Here is a 17,066-nt window from a genome sequence, read left to right on the forward strand (position 1 = left end):
TGAATCAGATTTATCCCAAGAGGGAATAGGGAGGGCTCCAAATGGATATGAAATAGGACAAGTAAGGTTGCATTAGGGAAAAGGAGAGGAACGTCTGGACAGGGTGGGCATTACTTAGCCCCACTGAAGAGTTTGGTCAGCAGAAGGACAGTCTGAGGAGTCGAGACATCCGGGATTAAGGCGAGGAGGATGAAGAAAGAGAGGACAGTGCAGAAAACAACATTGTCCACATATCGCCTCACTCCGGCCCCACAACGACCCATTTTAGAGATGAGGAAACTGAGCTTTGGGAGGAGAGATCAAGCAACTCATTTTCCTACACCATTTCTGTCAAGAACCTGCGGCCTCAGCAGATGCCCAGCAGGTGACATCGAGGAGACCGGAGGAAAGGATTCAGCAGACCCCTCCTCCACAAGTGAAATGAGACATGCCTCTGTGCAGTCACAGCGGCCTCCCTTGAGTCACCCCAAAGGAGGGGACACGCTGGAGACCTCAGAACCAACTTCCCACATGCCTCTAAGTCCACCCTCCCATACGGGGGACTCGGCTCATAGGGCCTCGCTATGGGCCTATTAACTTCAGTCATCACCGGAAGGAAGTCCGTTCGCCTCCGGTTGTCCCTCAGACACCCACACTCTCCTGTCCCCACAGTGGTTTGTTCACACACTAATGCCACTCTTCTCTTCCCTTCCAACCCTTCCATTGTGCCCTCTGGAACTCTTGGTCAACAGCAAATTCTCCTACGTAGCCAATTTCGTCTCTGAAAGTGCCCTTCACCCTTCTTTCCCAACGAAGGTCTCACTTGTTCCTTGAGGAATAAACATCACTGACCCACCAGGCCTCTCAAATGGAAGCTGGGTTGGTTTTTTTTTTTTTTCCTCACACTCAAATCTCAAGACTTTCAGGAACTGCACGTGGGGGTAGGTGTCCTCCTTGCTTGCCGATGCCTCCTCCAGGCCAGTACTCTTCTTTCCTTTTGCCAGAAATCCTGATCCTTTGAGGACCACACCTGCCACCCACCTCTACCACCCCGTTTCCCTCCTCACTGCTCTCTACAGCTTCCTGGGCAGCCCCCACATTCACTGAGGACATCAGTTCCTGGTCACATGTGATCTTCCCATCGACTCCAATCCTTTTTATTTTATCATGGTAAAATATAACATTAACATGAAAGGTACCATTTTACTCATTTTTTCAGGGTACAGTTCAGCGGCATTGAGTTTATCACATTGTTGGGCAACCATCACCACCACCCATCTCCAGAACCTTCTCATCATGCCAGACTGACACTCTGGACCTATGAAACCCCAACTCCCCATCCCCCTCTCCCCTCCCCCAGCCCCCAGCAACTACCATTCTACTTTCTGCATCTATGAATTTGCCTATTCTAGGAACCTCATATAAACGGACGCATATGACATTTGTCCCTTTCTAACTGGCTTATTTCACCTAGCATAATGTCATCTGTGTCGTAGCATGGGTCGGAATTCCCTTCCTCTTAAAGTTTCAATAATATCCCATTTGTGGGGTGCCTGGGTGGCTCAGTCGGTTGAGCGTCTGCCTTTGGCTCAGGTCATGATCCCAGGGTCTTGGGATGGAGTCCCATGTCAGGCTCTCTGCTTAGTATGGAGTCTGCTTGTCCCTCTCCCTCAGTCCCTGCCCCCCTCACTTGTGCTCTCTCTCTCTCAAATAAATAAATACAATCTTAAAAAAATAAATAATATTCCATTTGTATATATGTGCCACATTTTATTCATGTGTCAACGGACACTTGGGTTGTTCCCACCTTTTGGCTCTTGTGGATAAAGCTGCTATGAACATGAGTGTGCAAGTATCTGTTTGAGTCCCTGCCTTCATGTCTTTCAGGGTAGATACCCACAAGTGGCATTGCTGGATCAGATGGCAATTCTAGGTCGAATTCTTTAAGGAATTGTTCTATAATTTTCTAGGGCGGCTGTGCCATTTTATACTCTTAGCCACAATGCAAACAGGTTCTGATTTCTCCACACCCCTGCCAACACTTGGTTTTGATGATAGCTGTCCTAGTGGGTGTGCCCACTCCCAACTCTTGATATCATCATTGGTGAGTTGAGCATGCACATGGTGATGGGGAGGCCTCCAACAATTGCTTCCTCCACTCAGTCACTCACTCCATCGTCACACCTAGAATTGGGGTGCACCACCTCCCCTGTCTCCCTTGCCAACATCCCATTCACTACTACCCTGTTCATCCTGCCAGTTTCCCTCCATAGGACCCCCACTGCAGGCACACTCAGAAGCATCGTGATCGCTGATTCACTTCCCACTTTGTACTCCCTTTTTCCTGGAAATCTCTTCCTCGCGTCTTTGCATTGGCAGGTTGACTGTGTCATCCTTCAGGTCTCCACTTAAATGTCACCTCCTCCGAGAGCCTTCCCCGAGCCTTTCTCCTAGTTATTTACTTTCCTACTGTCTCCCAAGCTCCTTTTTATCTTCATTTCCCTTCATGTTCAAATTAGAGCTTCTGGTCTACCCTTATGATTATTCTCTTGCACCCATCTTCAACTCCCTTCCTTCCTTCTCCCTTGGCTACTCTTGCCTTGCAAAACCTCATTCCTTGATGAACTCAACCATATGCATTCCCCATGCCTGCATCCAAGTAGCTGAAGGCAGCTGGAGGAAAACCACACAACTGGGTCCAAGGCTTTCACTTGATATTCACCGTCTCCAACTTGGTGTGGGCTCTCAATGCTGTCTGGCCACCACTTTCTCATTCTCTAAGATGACTATATCAGAGCTCCTCCTCTCTCCTCGATCTTCCGCACTTCCCCATTGGCCCTGACAAGCCTCAGCTGATGACCTTACCCCGTATGTGATTGAGAAAACACGAACCATCAAATGAGAGCTCCCCGCTTCATCTTACCAACACCACATCTATACGCCACCCCGCCTACATCCATACCCATGATTCCTCCCCCCCCCCAAAGAAAACGGAGAATGTTTCTTTTCTTCTACCAATGGCAGGTCTCTCCATTTATGCTCTGGTGCCATCCTCATCTCATCTTCTCAAGGATTTTGCTCCTTTGGGCATTCACTCTCTTCCCTAAATCATCAAGCTTTCCGCCTCTCTGGAATCATGCTAGCCTGCTGATGGAAATCACCCATTCTTAAGAAAATAAACAGAAACCACCTCCCTCCACTCCACGGTCCCCTTACACTGTCCCTTTGTACCGCTCCCCTTCACAGCAAAACTGCTCAAGACTTTGCTACACGTATTGTCTCCACTTCATCATCTCCCACTTGGCCTCTCGATCCACTATAATCTGACTTCCACATCCATTACTCCACAGAGTTGCCCTTGTTAGGGTCACCAATGGCCTTCAAGGTCATCTCTCAGTTCTCATCTTACTCAACCTCTCCCTGGCTTTGGGCAGAGTTGGCCGGTCCCTTGAGGTGCTCTCCTCTCTTGACTTCTGTGACGATCTCCTGAGTCTCCAAGGACCTCTCTGCCTGCTTTTTTCTTTGTCTCTGTTGTGGGCTTCTCCCCTGCTACTTAATCACTAGATATTGCCGTGCTTCCCAACTCAGTCCCAGGCCTTCCCTCCTCTGCTCTCTTTCCAGGTGATCTCACCAGTCCCCTGGCTTTCAGTACAACCTATATGCACACAATCCCACATTGGCCTTCTACCACCACCTCCTTTGTAAGCTCCCAAACTCTTATATTCCAACGATCTATTCTGACATCTCTGCTTTGGCGACTCACAGGGATCTCAAACTTAACATGTCCCAAACTGAACTCTTGATTTTTTTTTCCCTCTCCAGCCTAGGCCTTGCTCAGCCTCCCTCATCTCAGTACATGGCACCATCATCTCTTTAATTACTCAAGCCAGAAACCACAGAGTTATTCTGGAGTCCTGTCTCTCCTTTTCCGTCACCACCCCCTTCCCCTGCCCCCAACAGTGAATCCCTCAGTAAGTCTTGGCAGCTTTTCCTTCACAATCTGCCCAACTCTCGCCATCTCTATGGCTATCACCCCGTTCAAGCAACCATCATCTCTCCCCTGGATTCCGGCAGCAGCCTCCTTCCTGGTCTCCCCATGGAGATAATGCCAAGTCCAAATCAGATCCTGTTGCTCCCCGGCTTAAAACCCCACAGACCTCTCCCGCTACAAGCCAGTAACATCCAGATTCTTCTCTCCTGGCCTATGAGAGGCCCTGTGTGGTCTCCTCCTCCTGCCCTCCTTGCCAGACCCCTCTCAGGCTAGTCCTACTCTTGCCTGGTACAGTCTGGCCCCACTGGCCTTTTCTCAGTTTCTGAACACATCAAGTTCTTTGCCACCTTAAGGCCTTCCTGCTTGGTATTCCTTTTTCCTCTGGAAACCTCTTTCCCCATTCTCCACATGGCTGATCTTCCACCCTTCAGGTCTCCACTCAAATGTCACCTCCTCACAGAGGTCTTCCCTGAGAATTCTGGCTTGGCTCTCCCCATTGCTACAGCCTGTTCGTTTCCTTCAGGAGACTCACCACGATCTATATTCATTTATGTGATTATTTGTCTATAAAGACTATTGACTAGGTTTCTTTTGTTCAACATTGTGTCTCCACCACCTAGTATGGTACCTGGCACCTAGTAGGTGATTAATAAATATTTTCTTAATGGATCGATGGATGCACAGGTAGGAGTGATTCTGAGGCGTACAGATCACGATCCTCTGGCCAGTTCTGTCTCAGCCTGTGGAAGAACAGTTTCTGGATGGGGAGTCTGGCCGGTGGGAGAAACTCCTTAACGTCTCTGGCCAAAGGCAAAGACAGGGAGGGAACAGAATGAAAGGAAAAGTCCGGGAGGGCTACGATCTAAGACGAGATGGAAGCTGGCATGGCTCCAGTCCTTTTAGGGGCATGAGGGTGGGAAATCTAACAGTTATTCCTTCTCAGGGAAGGAATGTTTCATTCAAGGGCAAACAACTCTTCTTTCAGAATGGCCAGAGGTCCAAGGGGTGGGCAGGATGACTTTGGATAGCCCTTGTCACTCCTGGCAGTCTCGGGGTAGAAGATCTGGTTATTTTTCCAAGGGCTGCCTCCCTCGCTCTTTTCCTCCAGGTCTTCATGGCCCTGAAACTTCCTCCTCAGCTGAGCCTGCAGAGGCATCTTCTGGAAAACCTGCTGGTGTCTGGATTCATTTTCTGGTTGTCTAAACAGTTGCTTTTCCCCAGTGGGCTGGAATGGAGAACACCTGTCACCCATTCTAGCAGCTCATGAGGGGGTAGGTAGAGAGACAAAGGCTGTTTGTCCTTCCACAAACGCCTGGGAGCCCGGAGTCACCTCACAAAAGCCCGACCCCTTGATGCTTCTGGGAGGACACTGCAGGGGACCCTCTGGGAAGCAGCGCCCCCTCCTCCCTACTTCTCCCCTCAGGGGCTACACATCCTGTAGACTTCAGACATGTTGTCTAATAGGCCCAGACCCACTCCTAAACCCTCCCTGCTGGGGCTGCCAGCCCAGTGACAGATGTGAGGCCTGTGCCAGATGTGAGGCTGATGCCATATGGCGCCGTGGGTCACAAGGTCTAAAGCTGCTGCCACTGAGCTGTGGCAGAGTTAGTGGGGAGGTCCTTGCATTTTAGCCCCCACTCACCTGTCCCTGGCAGAGACGGTGGGGAGGGGGGACCGGAGCAATGGAATCCTCGCAGGAGCTGAAAGGAGTTGTCGTGTTCCTCGGGAGAGCCCTGGGGACCCCAGCCCCCACTCTCCACATACCACACTGAGTACTGCTGAGGGAGGCAGAGGCAGAGATTGAGCCAGAGGGGGAGAGGACGAGGAATGGAGGGGAAGACAGCTGGGCAGGAAAGGGGGCCAGGCAAAGCTGGGGTGGGGGGGAGGGGGCATGACAAGAGGCAGAGAAAAACACAGAAGTGGAGAAATGAGACAAGAGGACGGCCTCCGAGACAGTAAAAGGAGAAAGGACAGGATCGAGGAAGGCAAGCCCACCAGAGAACCCACGGCCACCAACTCCAGTTTGCATTAGCTCTTTGGAGGTTGCTCTCTCAATGCCCGTGGGCCACCCCCAGCTCCTCCCTCAGTCTCCCGCAGCTGTGAAAGGGCCACCAGGCTGGCAACGAGAGCCTTCTGCTATGGGACTTGGGGTGATCAAGCTCTTTGGAGAAGGGCACTGTGATTATGCCATACGGACACCACTGACGGCCCTCCCCATCTGTAAGATGGGGACGTGGTGAGCAAGGGGGCACCTCCAAAACAGCTTGAAGAAGACACCTAGGACACCATCCTGCCCCAGCCACCGGAAGCTGTATTTTTTCTTGTCAAAGAGAATGAGCTCGAGAGGAGAAAATTGGAAGGGGAGAGAATTCCGGAAGGTGGGAGGGAATGGTCATGGTGGGAAAAGAGGAGTTGGCAGGGAAGGGAGCAGCAGGCCTGAATTCTTCCCCTCGGTGAGCACATCTCTCCGAGGCCAGGCTGGGCTGCAGTGCTCTGGCACAGAATGCTAGGCCAGGAGACGGTCCCTGGCCACCCAGATCTCTCACTCCTCTTGGATCCTAGCCTCTAGTCGGCCAAGGGCTGAACTGTAAACAAGGCTTGGAGGCCGGATAGGGGGAGCAGGTGTGGGCAGGAGCTGCTGGGAACGTCCCAACAAGTAGCTCCTTCCAGTAGCCAAAGATCCAGGGCTCAAATAGGGCCCCTCAGGGGGCTGCTTGGCAGGCTCTGGCTGTACGGGGCTCCCAGCAAAGCCTCCTGAAGCCACACAGGGGCCTACTCGGCTAGCTGGCTGTGCAGTCTTCCTCCTCTCTGTGAGGCTGTCAGGCACTCATGACCTGGGCCACCAGCCTCGGATGTCCCCAGCCCCCGACCCTGGCCAAACGGCCAAATCTCACAGTTGGCAGGGACCTTGGAGGTTATTTACTTCACCCTTGCCCACCCTCTGCGGACTTCCAGAAGCAGCAGGGGAAGGCTTTCTAGAGGAGGGACCGCATTTGGGCAAGTCCAGAGGGAGGACACCGAGAGCAGGTCTGGAGACAGAAGGGAGTAGGGGGACGATGGCAGGGGCGTGAAGATGACAGCGTGAATGGGGGAGGGGGTGCTGGGAGAGGTGAAGTGGGAAACAGGAAGCTGAAGCCAACGCAGGGAGACTGAGAGTAAACCTTTGCTCCTCTCCTCTCTCTCTCTCTGTCTGTCTCTCATCTGGCTCTGCTGGGGCAGAAGGTCTTCTCTCCAGTGTCCCTTGGGGAGCTTGTGAGGAGATGGGCAGGCCAGTGTAGTTAGACCTGGACAAAGAAAGGCCTATCTATCCCACAGCTTTGCCTCGATGCCCATCTGCCCCCTCCTTGCCTGACATGATGCAGGTGGTATCTGAGGCCCAGGCACCATGCCCAGCAGGCACCAGGCTGACCTCCTGTGAGGGAGCAGATAAGAGCAACCCTCGGCATCCCCCCTGTGCTCTGTCTTCAAGCTGTCCATGCAGGAGTACCTGGGTGGGGGCAGTGCAAGAATCAGGCCAAGAAGCAGCTCCTTAAAAGAGGTTATGTGAGCAGAGGCCTGGTAAACTCCTATCACCCCGCCTGGAGGTGTCCAGAGATGCCAAATACAGCTTCAGGACGAGACCCCTTCTATTCTGCCTGATTGCATCTCCCTGCTGAGAAGGAGGAAGGAATTATAAGGTCTTTCCTAAAGAAAAGGGAAGATCCTATGGAATCAGAAAAGGGGGAGGGAGGTTGGTGAACCCTCCGCCAAAGAATACAAGCCAAGTGCAAGAGCAGGTGCTGAGTTACTATCTCAGAGAGCATGAGTTAGCACCCAAGCACTCTGCACCTCCCTTATGTTGTTAGTCTGGGCGGGGGTGGGGGGGGCTGTCTGTTTCTTGGAGGTGGCGGCAGTCAATTTGCAAACTTCAAAGGGCCTGTGGTCTTGTCTCTGGGTGGGGGTGGGGGTGGTAAGGAGATTGCACCCTACTCTCTAACCACGCTTGGGGAGAGACAGAATCCTAGGGGATCCTGAGAACTTGCAGGCTCCCTACTCAGCAACACAGATTCAACGATGGACCCCAGACTTGACTCACTATGGTAAAGAACCAGAATCAGGCAGTTTAGAAAGAAAGGAGAAGGGTAAGGAAAAAAGAGTGTTTTTTTTGTTTTGTTTTGTTTTTGTTTTTGTTTTTGCTTAACCCTCAGGTACCCAGAACATTCTATTAACCAGAAAAGCCCTTCCCCAAGCATTCACGTTTTGGGGTTTTGGCAGTTCAGTGTATTTGTATTTTTTCAGTGATTAAAATCCACAGAGCTGGGACTCTATTGCAGAACAATGCAAGCTCTGCTCCTATCTCCCTTCTTGTAAGGGGAACAATAGCGGAGTCCCTTGCTTGAGTCACAGGCTCCTTCCTCCAGTTTTTAGATACATTCATTCATGCATGTATTATTCATAGATGCAACAAAAATTTACCAAGTACCTCCTATGTGCCCGGGCATGGTGCTGGGTACTGGAGACATGAAGAGAAAATAGGCTAGTCTCTCCCTTCAGGGAGGCTGCAGTCTGTCTGGCAGGGGTGGGCGGGGGGAGGGGAGGACAGGTATGTCAACAACATAAAACCATGTGTCACCTGGAACCACAAGGGGCAGCAGAGGATGCTACGAAAGCCCAGAGGAGGGCCCATTGCCTACCACCCCCACGACTTCCAGCAGACACCCACGCCCAAACTAAGCTGAGTGGTGAAGGTGAATAGGAGGAGTCCAGCAGATGGTCAAGGCAGAGAAGGACATTCCAGGAAAGGAATGTCAAATGTGACAGCAAACGAATACTAAGGACGATTCAGGAAAGAGGAAAACCTCTAGGTATTTAAGCCACCTCGATGAAAAGAAGAAATCAGAGAACCAATTCAGGCAAAACTGAAGGGAGTTTTCAATTTCTGGTTTCGGGAATGAGGGAAGAGGACTTATGTGACCCACTGGTCCCTTTCATGCAGTCTTGTGAGTTGATGCGCTGCACTCGGAGGAGGCCACATTGGCAAACGGGGACACAGCCCAGCACTCGGGTTACCAGCCACACAACCTACGTATTACCCAAAAGCTACACATGGGAGGCCCCCCTCTCACATCACAGAAGGAAGAGGGAAGGTTAGACCTCCAACAGATGCACTGGGAAGCACCCACGGGAATGGAGACCAAAGTCACAAAGCTCCCACACTTTATTATGCCCACATTGAAGAGGGCCCACGGAAGCCAGCTCTATCTAATGGGCAGGGGCCAATGGTGGGGAGCTAGCTACCAGCAGCCCCCCTGCAGGACCACATGTGACCAGGAAGAGCCCCTCCCTTTGGGACCTGGCCACATTCTGTTCAGCCCACGGGGACCACCCTGAGGGAAGGAGGGATGACTATCAACAGGCATTGGGCAATTCTACTAGGCAAGTACCGGAAGTCTTTCCTGCTACTGAAATCCTGGCCAAGAAACAAGCCCCATCTCCCTCCCCAGGAGGTGGGAAGATGGCTTTGCTCAGCACTGCAAGTAAGGCTCCTAAAAACTTCGGAAAATAATTCCTAACAGAGGTACTCGGATAGAGCCATAATGTTGGACTAACAATTCCAAGCCAGCAGACCAGACACTTGTCTAATTAATAAAACTTATAAAGCAGAACCACTTATTGATGTTACAGGCACGACACTTAGTACAACAACAAAGCCCAAATCCGTGCAGAATGCCTCATGTTCTTTAGGAAACCCTTTCTTCTACAACCTGTACAATCCCTTCTTTCATGCCAACGGGGGCTGAGGAAAAGAGGGAACAGCACAGAGCTCCAGGCAACTGGCTGGGGAGGGGGGCAGAGAGCTCAAGGGGCCCAGCTGGGGTAGAGGTCATGGGGGCATTTCTGCCTCTAACACACATCTGCCAAAGGTTAGCTCCCATCTGGACTCTGGAGGTAGTGGATCTGGGCTGGAATCCCAACTCTGTGGCAAGTTACTCAACCTCCTGAGTCTCAGTTCCCTCATCTATAAAATGGGGTTCCTACTAGTACCTACTTCAACGTGTGTCCATAAAGATTAAATATACAAAGTGAGTGCTCAGTTGATGATGGCTATTAGCAATGGTTATTACCGTTGTTCGATGCAGGCACCAACCAACAGGATCTGCTGTCCCGTTGCAGCCCACTGGGTCTGCGTTTCTCCACAGATTGTAATGAGGGTGGTTCAAATCTCTTTGGACCTTGGGCTCTGACTTCAGATCTACAGAAGAACTTAGCTTTTCTGTGGGGGAAAGCGAATCATTTTCCTACTTTGGCAAAGCCCAAAAGAACATTTATAGCGGTTAACAGTGGGGGTGCTGAAGTAAGACGGGGTGGAAATCCCGGCTCTGCTTCTCACCAGCGGCGGGATCCAGGACTTGTCCACCTTTCAATTTCCATCACTTCCATTTCCTCATCTGTAAAATGGGGATAATACGAGGATCCACCTACCCCCCCCCCGGGGGGGGGCAGTGTGAAGATTAAATATAATGCATGTCAAGCACTCTCAACTGTGCCAGGCACACAGAAAGCTCTGAGTGAGTGCCAGCTACTGTTACTGTACACGGATTCTTAGGGCTACCTAAAGAGCTTGTTAGCACAGTGCTGAGCACAAAAGGCATCAGTACCTACTGTGATCATCAGTACTCTCTGAAGATGAGTGAATTGGGGGCAGAGGAACGAAGAGAGATCTGGGTCTTTTCTGAGCGGGGGACTAAGTGACTGAGGATAAACTCACCTTTGTGATCTCAGCCGACCCCCCCGCCTTTGTATGGAACACAGCTCAAGAAAAGAAAGTGACAGGTATGCGCCTGCATATCCCGATTTGCCAAGGTTTCTACAAGTAACGCACCACCTCATTTGGTGGTCTTGTTTCTCAGCCTCATGACGCTGCGTGAGCGCTGAGAGCACTCGAGGGAGGGCAGGCCAGCCAGGGCGCCAGGGCCCTGGGGAAGCCGGGGTCCTGGGGACAGAGCGCCTGGAAGCCCAGGCGCTGCCGCCAACACCGGGGGGCTCCTCGCCCGGGGGTAGATGCGAGGGTGGTGGGCAAGATAGCCTGGGGCGGGGGGAGCCCCGCGTGGGGAACAGCGGGGGGGGGGAGCGAGGCCCGAGCCCCAGGAGGGGTCGCCCTTGCCCCCCTCGCCGGGGACTGCCCTCCCGGCTTCCCGCTTTCCTCGCTCCTGCCCTCCCTCCTCGCTCCCCCCCTCCGGCGGAAAACTTCCCGCTCACGCCGCCACTTTTCCACGGGCGTCCACATCCTCAGCCCCGCGCAGACTGTCTTCCAGTCTCCTCGCGGGCGGTGCGGCGAAGGGGCCCCGCGGGCAGCCCGACGCCCGGAACGGCTCCCTGGGGGCTCGGGGCTCCGGGCGGGGTGGAGGGAGGTGGGCTCCCGACGTGCCAACTCCGGCCATCGACTGCGGGCGCCCAGGGGCCGCGCGCCCGGGACCGGGGGCCTGTGCCCGCGCCGCCGGGAGTCACTCCGAGGGGCCCGGCGGGGACCCGAGCGCCCGGCTGCCGGCCGCCACCCCCCTCCCCCCGGCCCCTCCCCTCCAGCCCCCAGCCTCCGCGGCCGGGTGCCCCGCTTTCGGGCCCCTTCCCAGGCGAGCCCGACCCCGGCTGCTCGGAGCGCCGTACTTACTGTCGGGGCCCTCTCCGGGCCGGGGCTGGGCGGCTGCCCGGCCCCGGGAGCCCTGTCGCCGTCTTCCCCTCGCGCTGCCCCCGGCTGTGCCCCGCGCCGACCGTAGCGGCAGCGGCGTCTGTAGGAAGAGAAAGATCACGCCTGCCTTAGAAACCCAGCCCCGGCTGTGAGCAGAATCTTAAAGAAGGAGGCGACTGGCTCGGCCCCAGAGCCGCGGCTGAGGTGGCGAACCAGCGAGGCCGCTGGTAAACACCGCGTCTGCTGCCTCTCGGCCGCCCGCAATCCGCCGCGGAGGAGCCCCCCCCACCTCCCTCTGGCCGGGGGGGCCCCCGCGGGGGAGCCGGGGAGGGGCCGTGCGGATAATCCAGCTGCCGCCGGGGCCGGCCCCCGTGCCCTACATCCATATTCCCACCCCGGCATCCTCCCCAGCTCACAGAAATTAAAACCGACGTCCAGGGGAGCGAAGCAAATAACTCCAGATACACGGGCTAGTAATAAGTCGGGGGGGGGGCAACATTCGAAATCGGAGGGATCTCAGATTCGCTGCCGCCTGCCTCAGAAGCCACTCTGTGCTACTGCAAAGCAACATCGGAATACCCGCGTCTCCACTTCCCGCTTCCCCCTTTCTGTGACAGGACTAGGGACAAGTGGCAACTCCAGGCCGGTTTGCTGGGGAGGGCGGAGGCGGGGACCCTGGGAGGCAGGATACTTACTGTCTGCAGTGCCTAGTGCCAGGGAGTGGCCATCCCTCTTCACCCCAGACAAGTCACCTACTGTGTGCCAGGCCTTGTGGGACACAGGAGAAGGCAGAGGAGGTAGTCTTGGTCCGGGTGCCATACAGGAGAGAGGCACCGAGCCTGTGAGGTCTGGGTTATGCTAGAAGGATCAAAGGTGGGGGGTGCAGAGGCCCTAAGGGAGCCAGCAGCCAGTGTTCTCAGGGAGCCTCTGGCAGGGGAGGGGTGGAGAAGAGCCTCACAGGGACAGGGTGCGGAGGGTGCTCTTCCTATAGGGCTGATTGTAACTCCTTCCTGGTCGTGGAGTGAGGGCCCACACCACTCATTCCTCTTTCAAGTGTGAGTAGAAAGCAGCCGGTGGGGAGATTAAGCCTTGTGGCTTCCCTAAGGGAGGTACCTTCATCTTCCTGCCTTGACAATGACATCTGTGAAATGGGACGATCTCTTACTCCTTCCTTTCTGGTCAAAACGATGAGACAACACAGTATTCCCGTCCTTCCGTTCTGATGACAAAAAGGAGCAGTTTGTATTCCTCCCTGCCCCGTTCCTGCTTATCCACCCAGTCATTCATTTAGCAAATTTTTATTAGCATCTATCGTGTGCCAGGCGCCATGCCAGGTGCTGGGCACCTCCACGATTCTGTGGGGGCGTCGGCACCCATGGGAGGTGGGACGCACACAGGGCTGGAAGTTAGGAAACAGATTTTAAGTCGGAGTTCTTTGACTAAACAGCTGTGTGACCCTGGATGAGTCATGCATCCTTTTGAGACCTCAGCTTTCTTGTTGGTCAAACAGGAGTAATAACACCTTCCTGTCCTCATTCACTGGGGTGTTTGTGAGGCTCAATGGACATAATGGATGTGAAGGAGCTTTGAAAAGTATAAAGCCACTAGACAAATGTCAGGGATTAGTCCCTCTCCGAGGTGGGAGCGAGGCTGCTGGGAAGTAAAGCTTAAAAGAATTCCTGGCTGACTCTCCCAAATTGATTGCCCTGAATTTCATCTTCCCCGAATCACCAATCCTGCACCTGGGCAGGAGCTCTGCTCTGTGAAATATCGTCCTCCCTCAGCAGTGCCCCTGACACTCGGGTTAGTGATGGCCTGGCCTTAAGCCAGGGAGATTGTTTGAGGGACTTGAGTGGACCCAGGGGACAGTCTTGGCTCTGGGTCTCTAATTCCTGGCAACAGCGGCGTCCTCCCCCCACCGGAGCCCACGCAGCCCAGGACCACACGCGTCTGGGTAGAAACCGCTTTGAGGCCTCCAGAGACACCCCTTTAGGAAGCAAGGGGCTTATGCCAGACACCCGAAGGTGGCCTTGAGGGTGGATGCTCTCTTTGGGGGGAAGCTAGGGGTTCTGGGTTGGCCTGGCTGGCTGAGATCTACAACAGAACGAGTGGAGCCTCTGGGAGGGTCTTCAGCTGGCTCAGCTCACCCCAGCAAGCCACCCCAACCTAAATAGACCTCCAATCTAAATTACAATACCGTGCTTGCTATGCAAATGCAGCTTCAAGCTAAATCGCTGAAGTTCCCCCAAGCACTCTCCCCGACCCCCTGCTACCCCAAGTAAACACAGACTCTAAGGAAACACCAGGCAAACCCTTTCCAGACAGATCCGATAGCTTCTTTCCTCCCTCTCCCCCTTCCCACCAGACCGTCACCCTGAAGGCCGTTCCCTAAGAAAGTGCTAGAACTGATAAGGAACAAGAAGGGGCTCAGGAGCCTGGGCTCCATGGCCAGCCAAGCCCGGACCTGCTCTGCCGGGCTCTGGAGCCAAACGAGAACGGAAGTCAGAGGCGGCAACAGAAAGGAGCCCAGCTTTGGGCCAGGATGCCTCCCCCCAGCAGGTCCCTGGGGGGGGCCCCCCCCGAACAGGACGACTCCACACACTCAGCCTCCCTTGGCAGTCTTGGAGCCCATTCCTCTTGCCACTGAGGCTCCTCTCCATGTCTTCATAGATTCCCTTGTCACATCCATCTCACCCAGGCTGCTCCTCTTAATAAAGTGCCCCTGCGGCCACTCCAGACAGCCTGATGTTATCCTTCACTCTCCTGCCCTTCTCCCCTGCGTGGGCCACACAGCCGTGATTCAGGTCTCCTGGGTCACAGTACCCTCTCCTGGAGAAATGCTTCCTGAGCACCCGAGCCAGGGTGTGATGGAAGCTTTGGGTGTGGGCATACCGAACACTCCTTCTTTGCCCTTCCCCCCCCCCCCCCCCCCCCCCCCCCCCCCCCCCCCAGGGTGGCCTGGGCCCTGGATTCAGATCCTTACTCTGAGTCCCCATGCCTACCTCAGCCCGAATCTTCTTCCCTGGGCCGGCTGCCACTCCTCTCCTCCGGCGATATAACCCGAGTCCAATTTGCAAAGGCTTGCTCTTGGTGATTGTCAATAAATCCCACACCTATATCCCCCTGAAAGACCTGAAAGCTTCGAGATCCAAAGGAGAGACTCACCGACGGTGAAATTTCAGGCACTGTGACTGGCAGTTAAGGAGACATATTTGATCACATCATGTTTACCTATGGGTAAGGCTGGCCCTGAGGATATTCTGGCATTTTCCCTCAACTATAATGAAGACTTGGAATAATAGCAAAGAAAGCAATAGAAAATACACCGGGCTGGGAGCAGGGACATCTTGCTGTTCATCCCTGCTCTGGAGCTAATTAGATGTATGGCCCTACACTTTCCGTTTCTAGATCTCGGTCTCTCCATATGTCAAAAGAAAGGTGATTTGTAGGGTCCCTTCCTATTCTTCTCAGGCTCAGATTCTAGGCTATATAGAACTGAAGTAGACTGATGTTTCCTCCAGCATGGGCCCTCATTCCAGAACACTGGGCATGGCACTGTGTGTGCATGAGAGCTAGATGGTTGCCAAGGGTTGGCGCTATGGGCATGAGCCTGGCCCTGCCGTTCAACAATGCAGCCAGTGTCCGACCCACCTTTGCCAGGGAACAAAGGGAGAATTTGTTCATTGCTCCCGCCCCATCTTGCAGACAGGACCCTTCACATCCCCAGCAGTAGCTCTCTGCCTGTTAATCCCTGGTGCCCTCCGGGACTGATTTCAGCTGCCCCAGGTCAGGGTTGACCTTACCAGTGAACGCCTGTCCCACCATCACATGTCTTCACATTGTACATTCCTGACTTAGTGATCACTCAACACCCCCCCCCCCCCCCCCCCCCCCCGGCCCCCGCCCGGGGCCCCCCCCCCCCCCCCCCCCGCCTCCTTCTGATCCAGCAACCAAAGGGTTAATGCCAGTAGGGGCCCTCTGGAACACTGTTCTAGTTCTAAGGGGCAGTTCATCCTGCCTGGTCAGTGTCCGTGCCACACGGGCAACACAATATTTTTAATATCACCCTACTCTAGGATTCCAGTCGTGTCCAATGTCCCTCCCCCTTTCCTGGCCATTTCTCTGTGAAGATTTGTCAAGGGCTTCCTGAACGGAGGAATGCCTGGCTCCTTGCCTCTGAGTCAGGTGGGTCCTGGTTGTTTCAGAGAAGGCAGGAAAAGAAAGCAGCAGCAGGAAGTGGGGGGTCTGGCTCTGTAGTTACCAGCAGCTGCCCTGGTGACCCTCCGCCTTATGGTCTGGATCCAGTTGTCAGAGGATGAAGCCAAATGTGCGGAGGCTGGAGGGACCCTCCCTCCTACTAGTCCCTGAAGGGGGCACCGATTCCGTACCCCCCTCCCCACTGGTTACCTTCTGCTCTTCGCCAGAGCAAGCCTCCCTAGCACTGAAAACCCCCCTTGCTTGGCCCCTGTCCCCCCTCCCTCTGCCATTCTTCCATCCCTCTGCCAAGGCCTGGCTGCTCCAATGGGTGCTTTGCCCCTGCGGTGCGAATGTTCTGTTCTCGCTGGGCCCTGTATTAATTTGCTCTCATTTGTGAGCTGCTTTGTTAACGCGCGTGGCCTTTTCTCCATGTGTAGTGCTGTTTCCCCGCTGCCTCTGTTACCTCCCCACCCACAGCCTCCTTAACCTTGTAATAACTGGCCCTCCCCTGTGGAGAGGGGGTGAGGCTTTTTCAAAGCCCTTTCTTGTCCGTGCTTTGGTAGTTCGGGACATCGTCCCCGCGGCTGAGGAAACAAACAGGGTGTTGATTACTGAACCCTGCGGGCCCAGAGAGAAATCTGGGGATCCCGGAGGTGAGAAGGCCAGTCTGTGTGGGCAGATACTGTGTGATGGCTGAGGAGGCCTAGAACCACAGCTCTTCCCCACAAGCTCACGCCATCGCTGCGGACACTGCCCTCTGAGGCCCCAACCAAGCGCCCAGAAAAGTGCACAGAGGCGCATGCACCCGTATCCAGTTTTGCTTAAGATTGTGTGAGGGGGCCACAGAATCTCTCAAGGCCAGCCCCCCCCGCCCCGCTCCCCGCATCAGTCTTTTCTAGAAGCTGCCCCAGTGTTTCTCATATGCAGCTAGGGGTGGGGAGAGAACCACTGCTTGAAAGGAAGACGAGGGTGTAAAAGCTTTAGCAGCCAAGAACTTTTCTTGAAAACCGTGGCTGTCCGCAGGAAGAACTGAAGGTAGACTAGAATGTGGACGACGGTCGCCTCGCTTCCCTGCCTCAGTTCCCTCCTTTCTGCTTGAAGGGAATCATCCCGCAGGCCTTCTCAGCCCCTCCCCAGGCCCGGGATGGCTGGGTAAATCAGTCAGCACTGAGTGTGCTGTGTGAAAGGGTATAAAGAAAGAGACACATCCCCCTCCCCATATAGACACGCCGA

The 17,066-nt window shown here is 54.4% G+C and overlaps 1 protein-coding gene across 1 annotated transcript in view; it reads right to left on the reverse strand.

Annotated features, from left to right (window-relative positions):
- The window catches only part of FRMPD3 (FERM and PDZ domain containing 3), a gene marked incomplete at its 5' end in the record, with an annotated part of 81,642 nt that extends 69,258 nt beyond the window's left edge, over positions 1 to 12,384 (reverse strand). Inside the window, 2 exons of the mRNA XM_032392772.1 lie at positions 11,619 to 11,736; positions 12,332 to 12,384. Of these exons, the coding sequence (XP_032248663.1) occupies positions 11,619 to 11,736; positions 12,332 to 12,384 (171 nt within the window). The remainder of the gene's footprint in view (positions 1 to 11,618; positions 11,737 to 12,331) is intronic.
- Positions 12,385 to 17,066: the final 4,682 nt, after the last annotated feature.

This window comes from Phoca vitulina, unplaced genomic scaffold (genome assembly GCF_004348235.1).
Source record: "Phoca vitulina isolate PV1807 unplaced genomic scaffold, GSC_HSeal_1.0 scaffold69, whole genome shotgun sequence".
Classification (NCBI taxonomy): Eukaryota; Metazoa; Chordata; class Mammalia; order Carnivora; family Phocidae; genus Phoca; species Phoca vitulina.